Source organism: Neopelma chrysocephalum, unplaced genomic scaffold, assembly GCF_003984885.1.
Source record: "Neopelma chrysocephalum unplaced genomic scaffold, ASM398488v2 Primary Assembly neopelma1_226, whole genome shotgun sequence".
NCBI lineage: Eukaryota > Metazoa > Chordata > Aves > Passeriformes > Pipridae > Neopelma > Neopelma chrysocephalum.
Window position 1 is genome coordinate 874,698 of NW_020897888.1, and position 8,347 is coordinate 883,044.

Here is an 8,347-nt window from a genome sequence, read left to right on the forward strand (position 1 = left end):
TGCACATCAGGGTCCTCTGGGGCTGGGGAGGAGGGGGGAGCAGGGTCTGCACCCCAACCACTGGGGTCTGCCAGGGGTCCCTTCTGCGTGCTGTGAGAACAACCCCAGCAGTGACACACCCCACACCCTGGGCTAACAGGGTCTCTGCCTCACAGGAGGTGAGCAGTGCCAGACAGGCCACGTGTGCTGATGAGGAGCAGGGAGATGGATCGAGGCATCAGCCTGGAGAACCCCTATGCCAGTGTCAACATTCCACGGGAGCAGTTCCAGCAAAGCTTCATCACTCGTTACCTGAAGGATGAGCCCACCATCATTGCCAACCCCGCAGCAGTGCCCGCCTACGGCATGGAGGAGAAGGCAGACTCTGCTAATGGCTGGAACAGCCCAACCATCCCCACAGATAAGTCCTGGTCCCGTCCCTACAACCCCTATGCCAGCCTGAGGATGCCCAATGGGGAATCGTCTGCCTCCTTCTACACTGTCACCCTGGACAAGCCCCCCAGGGCTCAGGAGCAGGGGGCTGGCCGGCGATGTGGCTGCTGCAGGTGGTGCCCCTGCTGCCCAAAGTGCTGCTGTGTCATCTCCTAAGGGCCTTCCCTGCACCCGTGGGTCATGCTGACCACGGGATGGGGCCTGGTGATCCCATGGGGACAAGGCTGCTGGCCTGGGCACCCCGGGGAGCTGCCCCTGGCACCTGGCACTGGTTGGACTCTGACATTGCTTTTCACCTGTGAGCTCTTCAGCCAGATAATCTGGTGATGGGCACCTGCCAGGTCCTGAGAGCCCAGTGTGGGGCCCAGGAGCCCCGAGGAGGATGTGTGCCAGGGCAGACACCACGGAGAAGTGCCTGCTCTGGGGACAGGGCAGAACTTTGAGCCTGCAATCCTGACACTGCCCCTGCCAGTCTCCTCAGGCTGGGAAGTCTCCACATCTGGGAAGGTGCAGACACTGCCTGCATGCCAATGGATAGGTTTGGATAATGGCAGTCCTGTGTGCATGGCAGAGGAGGACATTATGACTACCTTGGAGCAGTGGAAAGAAGCCAGGGACATGCCTCCAGCTGCTATGGGGACCCACCTCCCCAGAACTGAGTCATCCCACGAACACCCAGAATCATGGGGATGCTGCAGCACCCTGTGCCAAGCTCCAGCTCCAGCTCCAGCTGGATCCTGCTCCTCCTCGCCACACTACCCCTGGGACAGAGGGAAGGAGACAGGAAGGACAGGCAGCCAAAGCATGGCAGAGTGCCAGGCCATGCTCCAGGGCAGCACCTGGTAGCACAGCGTGGATGTGGGCATTAACATCCCAGTGCCGGGAACCCCCAGCCCCATTCGGTTCCTCCTGCCAGGCTTAAGGGCACTGGACACAACCTCTCAGGCCATCTGCATGCTGCAGCACTGGGACTGGCTCCAGTGCAGAGGGCTAGCCCAGATCCAGCAGCAGGGTGGCACTGGGGGGCACCTTGCTGGGGGTGCAGATCCGCAGCTCTTGCCTTCTGCAGCCCCCCGGGCACGGCGGAAGGCGAGTGAGAAGCCGTCTGGCTCTTCACAACATCCTGGGGTGGCTCCAGGCTGGGAGTCATCTGGGCCTGGCACCATCGACCTGGAACAAGCCTGCCATTGTGCTGATGTCCCTCCGTGCTGCTGGAATCCCTCCGTGGGGCTGGAATCCCTCCGTGGTGCTGGCATCCCGCTGTGGTGTTGGCATCCCAGGGGCAGCGGTGCTGCCAGGCAGCAGCAGCACAAGCACCATGGCTGCTGCAGAACTGCCTGTTCTGGGGAGCAGGGGCTTGGGAAGGGTGCCTGTGTTAGCAGATGACTTCAGGGTGCTGCAAATAAAGTTACAGTCATCTCCTCCCCTGACAAAGTGTGCCTCTTCCCTCCACCCTGCGTTTTCCGGGATTCCCGTGTTACTTCTTGCTTATCCTGGCAGGCTGTGGCAGGGCAGTGCAAAAGCCTCCAAACCAGGCTTAACTGTTGCACTGCTGACTCGTGGCAATGGCAGTGTCAGGCTGAGCTCTTTGGCTGGCTGCCAGCCGGGATCCAACACTGCTCAGGTACAGCCTGCTCCTTCCTGCACAGGGACACTGGCTGGTGCTCAGTCCAGCCCTGCTAAGCTGGATGGTTGCTCTGTCTTTTGGAAAGACTGCAGGAGTCTTTGGGAGGGACTAGGGAAGGGGTAAGTTCCTGGCTGGGGCAGCTAGGTGGGCTTTGGTGCACTGCTCTGGCTGGCTGTGACCCCGTGGGAGTCCATTAACACTGGGAGCCCTCCACTGCTTGGAACTCACCACTACTTGGAGCCCACCTCCACTGGGATCCCACCCGCACTGGGAGCCCAGCACAACCAGGAGCACACCACTGCCTGGAAGCCCACCAGCCTTGAAATCCCAGCGCCATGGGATATGCTGGGCTGGGGTGGCAGTGGCTCGGCAGAGGTTTGGCCCTGCCGGTTTGCCCCCTGCCCTGGCAGCCCTGCTTGGCCCGGGTCCCGCTCCGGTGTGTGGCCGGGGGGGTTGTGGCTCGCAGGGGGAGGCTGGCAGGGACACGGCCCCGCGGTGCCAGCCCTGCACAAGGAGCTCTCTTGTTCACCCTGCCCAGACCGCGGCAGTGCTGGCGCGGGCACGGGCAGATCCACCCCCTGTTTGCTTTCGTGTCCCCGCCGCCAGCCCTGCCCGGCTCTGGAGCCCACCCGGGCGTGGCTGGGCAGGGGACACGTCACCGCCGCGGCTCGGCTGAGCCCGCAGAGGCTGCCCGGGGTCCCGGGGCTCTGACGCGCTCAACACGCACGGTCTGGGGAGCGAAAACTGTTCCCGAGGGGTGTGGGGCTCCTCGGGTAGAGCCCCGGGGCTGGGGGGCTGCTGTGAGCAGCGGGGCAGAGGGGTGAGGGCCGGGCAGGGCACTGGCAGGGTGCAGCATCTGCCGTGTGTCATCGCTGCCCTTCGCTCTGCCTAACCCCGGGGCGATGGCAAACACGCCGGGAGAGGCCGGGCAGAGCCTGCCAGACAGCCGGGCAATGATTAAACTGGAGGCAGCAGGAAAGCCGGGGGGGTGAGCAGGGGAGGGGCTGCTGCCCCAGACCTCGGCAGGGCTCTCCGTGACCCGGGCAGCTGCGTGCAGAGCCCCAGGGGTGTTCCCTGGGTGCGTTTTGTCTTTGAAAGGTGCTCAGGGGTGCGGAGGGTTGTGCTGGGTGATCGCCACCTTCTGCCTCTGGAGCGTGGGTGGTGGTGCAGGGCTCTGGCTCACCTGGATCTCACCTTTGCTCTCCCTCAGGGTGCCGCTCCCCACCCCGCGGTGCCGAAGGTCCCTGCAGCGCTCGGGGATGAGGTCTGGGAACAGGAAAAGACCATTCCCGCCCATGGGTGTCGCTGCTGATTGCAGATCTGCCTTCCCTGAGGGGAGACCTTGTCGCTCCCTACAGCTCCCTGAAAAGAGGTTGTACTGGGGTGGGGGTTGGTCCCTTCTCTCGGGTAACAAGTGACAAGAGCGAGCGAAAACAACTTCAAGTTTTGCCAGGGGAGGTTTAGATTGGATATTAGGAAAAAAATAAATCATGGAAGGAGTTGCAAAGCATTGGAACAGGCTGCCCAGGGAAGTGGTGGAGTCACTATCCCTGGAAGTGTTCAAAAAATGAGTGGATGTGGTACGTGGGGACATGGTTTAATGGTTAACATGGTGGTGGTGTAGGGTTGACGGATTCAATGATCTTAAAGATCTTTTCCGACCTTAACGATTCCACGATTGCCTGTGCCTGGATCCAGGTGCTTTGGCAGGACTCATGGTGCTCTCAGTGCCAGCATGGCAGATGCACAGCCCACGTCACCGAGGGCTCCCTGTGTGGTGCAACAATGGGCAGGAGTGGCCAAGGGCAGCTGGGCACAGCCCCTCGGTGGGACACAGCTCTGCTGGCACCTGGGAGGGGACAGGAGGGCTGATGGGCAGGGGACAGGCAGGGGCTGGAGTGGGGCAGGAGGGCAGGCAGGATGTGTATGTGTGTGTGTGAGAGAGAGAGGCAGCCAGAGGGGTCACTGCCTCTGAGCAGTGCCAGGGGTACTCCCAGTTGTGTACAGAGCCAAACCCACCCCTCTCACTCTTTTTGGGCAGGGCTTCCTACGGCCTAAGGGGCTGACACCTGCCTGTGCCATACCTGTCCCTGCAGCAGGTGAGCCAGCCTCCCACTGTGCTTCAGGTGGGTCAGGGACTGCCTGCCAGCTTTGGGACACACCTGGACATACCCAGCATATCCCTGGGCCCATGGCCATGGAGGCAGCACGCTGTGCCCATTGGGAGCCAGCTCTGCCCTGGCTGTCAGCACCCAGGGGCTGCCAACCCCCTGCAGGCAGGCAGGGGGGCACCTGAGATGCCAGGGCACAGTGGCAATCCCACACAGATGGTTCCTGACCCATCCAGGGCACACGGCTCTTGCCCCCACCTCGGCCTGTGGGTTTGGCCAAAACTGAGGTCCCTGGCACAGCCCTGTCCCAAGCTGGCTCTGCTGTCCTGTGCCTGCCACCAGCCTGGCAAGGGGAGGGCAAAGCCTTGCTATGGGGTGCCACCCTCGTTCCTGGGGATCCGTGAGCACATGCACACCACGTGCACTGCCTGGGGAAGCCTGTGACAGAGGATGGATCAGGATCAGGACATGTGCCCCAAAGGTGCTGTGCTGCCGGTGCTGGTGCCTCGCTCGCAGGCACTGGGGCCAGTCTTTCTGCAGAGCCCAGCGATCCTGTGGGGCTCTCAGTTTCCAAAACCCCCAATTCTTTCTCCAGGGAGTGCTGGAAATGTGGTCCGAGGGCTGCTGAGATGTTTGGTGAGGAGGTAGCACGGGAGAGGGTTGCCTGTCTCCCTGCCTGCACCGTTGCCTGTTTGTGCCTGCAGTGGGAGCTGCTGCCCTCTCCTGCTCCCATGCAGGAATGCTGTCAGGTGTCCTGGCAGTCCTGCCCTACCTCCAGGATAGGCTTTTCTCCTCCAGGATCCTGTGCCTAGGATCTGCCCCACTACCACCCTCTCTATTTCCAATCTGGAGCACCCTCTGTGCTGAGGCTGGAGCCGCTGGACCCCTGGGCAGGGGGCTGGCAGTTGTGGGGACAGTCTGCCACCTCCCTGGTGCTGCTGCCTCCCCTGGGTCATGCAGGTGTCCCAGGGGGGTGCTGGGCTCCCCCCAGCCTGGTGATGACCATCAGTAACTCACCCCCAGCGCCAGATCCTGCAGCTCCAGCTGGGACAGCAGGGGCAGGTCATGGACATGTCACCCCCAGGCACTGGAGGAGGAACACCACCCCATGCGTGGGCACTGCCAGCTCGGAGCAGGCTGGAGCCTCAGTGTCCCTGTGCCAGTCCCAGCCCTGCCACCCCCGCCAGCCTGGAGCCTCGTTGTGCCCTCCCAGCACGGTCACTGCTGTCCCTGCAGCCCCCAGCACCTGGGCACGTGTGGGCTGGAGTGCAATGGGGTGTCTCTACTGGCCAACATCTGCCAACATCTGTTCCTGGCCAGGAAGGGTGGCCCAGGATGTGGAAGGCTCCATTGCTGCTGCCCAAGTCCAGCCGATGCCCAAGCCCTCTGTCCACGGTGAAGCCCAGAGCTCCTTGGCCTCACAGGGATGGTTCCCTCTGCTAGTGAAGCACAGATGGACCGTTAACGCCCACTCCTGGGGCTTACGTTTCAGAGGTCTTTGTTATCCAGTGTTTGTAACCCAATCTCCCAGGCTTGGCTTCCTGGCAGCAGATCCGATAGCGCCTGTCCCTGAAAGGTGAGCCCCTTCCCACTACTGGCCACCAGCAGCCACCGGGATGTGGCTGGGGAGCTCCTGCAGCTCAGCCCCCTGATGCTCCCCACGGGACTGCCACAGCCCCCCGGGACAGCACAGCCCTTCTGCAACCAACTCTGAGGCCCTGGGGAAGCATCTCAAGACAGGTAGGGATGGGGGAACTGGGAGAAGGGGAGGACGTGCACCAAAATGCATGAGGTTGCCCAAGGAGAGGGAATAGGGTCTTGGAGGCCTCTGGGAGAAGTTCATTAATATGCTGGTGGTACCAGACCCCACCTGGATGCTGAGATGAGCTGGAGCCCCCAGCTCCTCCCCACCAGCCTGCATGCCCATCCCCTGCTGCTGACAGCCATGCTGTGGTGGCCTGGCACAGCCCAGGGATGGGGAGGAGCAGGGTTGTGGCACTGCCTGGTCCTCTGAGTGCTGCCCTCCGACCCACTCAGCCGCCCCACTCCTGCTCCCCCCACGTGTCCCCTGGACTCAGGGTCCAGGCAGCTCTGAGCAGGCTGCTGGGGTCTGGGTAGACCATATTCCCCGTGGGCTGGCAGATCTCCCACTGAGGGCGGGAAAACACATCCTCCGTGGATGCAAGGACAACCCACTGCAGTGACAGGGTCCTGCTCTTCCAGGCAGGGCTGGCCGTGGGGCAGGCAGGCAGCAGGCAGGGATGTTGGGCAGGGACCGTGGTGCCCCCCTGGGAACCCACCCATCTCTCCCACAAGTCGGGTGCACGCAGATGTTATATCCCACCCCTTGGCCCCCTCCCCAGCCGCGGACGGGCCTGGTGACTCCTCTAAACCCCATCTCCCCCGCCCAGCATGTCCCAGGCCGGCGGCAGCCCCCGGGCAGAGGACGCGGGGCCGTGTGTCGGGGCGCACTCGCGCCCGCCGAGCCGGGGCAGCCAGCGGGTCGAGTGCATCATCTGCTACTCCTCCTACGACCTGTGTGCGCGGCTGCCGCGGCGGCTCTACTGCGGCCACACCTTCTGCCAGACCTGCCTGAAGCGCCTCGACGCCGTCACCAACGAGCAGCGCTGGATCCCCTGCCCGCAGTGCCGCCAAAACACACCCACCCCGCGCGGCGGGGTCACCATGCTCGACCTCGACCTGGCCACCTTCCTCGCCGTCAAGGCTGACAAGGAGCATCCCCGCCTGGCCGGCAGGTCCCAGCCCGACTCGCCCACCAAGGGCTCGTGCAAGGAGAAGGCGGTGACCCAGCAGCCGGCGGGGCTGTGCCAAGACGCGGTGCCTCCGGCGCTGTTCCCCCGCCGCGGCTGCTGCCGGCTGTGCCTGTGCTGCGGGGTGACCGCAGCCTTCGAGAGCTGAGCCCCAGGAGGGGGCTGCCAGCGGTGCGTGGGCAGCTGAGCTCCCGGGGTGCAGCCCAGGACCATTTGTGGGCACCCTACGCCCTGCCTCAGACCCACGTGTGGACACAGCGGTGGGGCTGTGCTGGCTCCCTTCAGCCCATCCTGTCAGGATTTGGGGTACAGCAGGGGGAACGAGGATGCTTCCACCCCCTCATCCTGACCACCTGACAACTCGGAAATCTGGTCCAGTCGTGGACATTCCCTGGTCCCTGAGCAAGGACTGGCTCGTGCTCCATTTCTCCGTGCACGTGGCTCTGCAGCAGGGACAGCAGTGCCGAGCATCCCCCAGGCAGGGCACACGGAGCCTGGCACAGCAATGCTGTGGGGAGCACGTCCAGCACCCTCAAAGCTCCACACCTATTAAAGACACTCTGTTGGCCCTGCTGGGCTGCATGTCTTGGTCATATTTGTCAGTAAGCCTGGGGTTAGGCCGGGGCAAACCCTGCCTCTGGTGGGTGTGGGGAGAAGTGCCTTGCTCTGCCGGATTGCTGTCCTGTAAGTGTTTGTTGTCAATTTGCATAAGAAATTTTGGCATTAGGGTAGCTGGAAGGTTGAAATTGAGGATGACAGAGTTGTTAGGAAGCCGCAACACGTTGCTTCAGCTACTTTGCTCTGGTGTGGAAGTAGAGCTGAGCTCACAGGAGCTCCTGCTTGGCCTCATGCTCTGTGGCCCTTGCCAGATTTGGCTTTTCCTGCCTGACCCTCTCCCCACAAACAGGCACATACAAACCCCGCTGTTTTTCCAGCTGTGCCTTGCTGCCTGCATGGCTTTCCTTGCCTCACCTACCTGACCCCACACCAGGGTGCAAGGACAAGAGTCCAAGCAGCTGGGTTAACAGAGGCCAAACGGAGCACTGGGGTGACACTAAAACAGCTCTTGGGCAGGGCTTGGTGTTGCTTGGGCAGCTCTTGTGATCCTTCCTCAAAGCCCGTTTTCTGCATCTGTTTTCCATGTCGTTTATGAGCTCTTGAAATAAATACCCCAGCACGAGGATCCACTGACTGCCCCTGGGGGCTCAGCAGGGGACCCCAGCCTCTGCCTCCCTGGGAATGGCAGGGATCTCCATGCCCCCTGGGCAGTCCTGGTGCTTGGCTGTTCCCTGTGCTGGGTGCCAGGGCTGCAGCTGGAGTAGTTCATCAGTCATCCCATGCACAGCACCCACCCCATGTACAGCACCCACCCTGTGCACAGCACCCACCCCATGCACAGCACCCAC

The 8,347-nt window shown here is 62.7% G+C and overlaps 2 protein-coding genes across 2 annotated transcripts; both read left to right on the forward strand.

The window, feature by feature from the left end:
• Positions 1-46: 46 nt before the first annotated feature.
• CYSRT1 (cysteine rich tail 1) lies at positions 47-1,862 on the forward strand. The gene has a single exon (XM_027703394.1). The coding sequence runs from the start codon at positions 190-192 to the stop codon at positions 586-588; it is 399 nt and encodes a 132-aa protein (XP_027559195.1). The 5' UTR covers positions 47-189; the 3' UTR covers positions 589-1,862.
• A 4,720-nt stretch (positions 1,863-6,582) lies between these two features.
• Positions 6,583-7,089, forward strand: RNF224 (ring finger protein 224). Its single transcript, XM_027703325.1, has one exon. The coding sequence runs from the start codon at positions 6,583-6,585 to the stop codon at positions 7,087-7,089; it is 507 nt and encodes a 168-aa protein (XP_027559126.1).
• Positions 7,090-8,347: the final 1,258 nt, after the last annotated feature.

Coding starts and splice junctions, on each gene's coding strand:
- CYSRT1 (XM_027703394.1), top strand. CDS start 190: ATGAGGAGCAGGGAGATGGATCGAGGCATCAGCCTGGAGAACCCCTAT.
- RNF224 (XM_027703325.1), top strand. CDS start 6,583: ATGTCCCAGGCCGGCGGCAGCCCCCGGGCAGAGGACGCGGGGCCGTGT.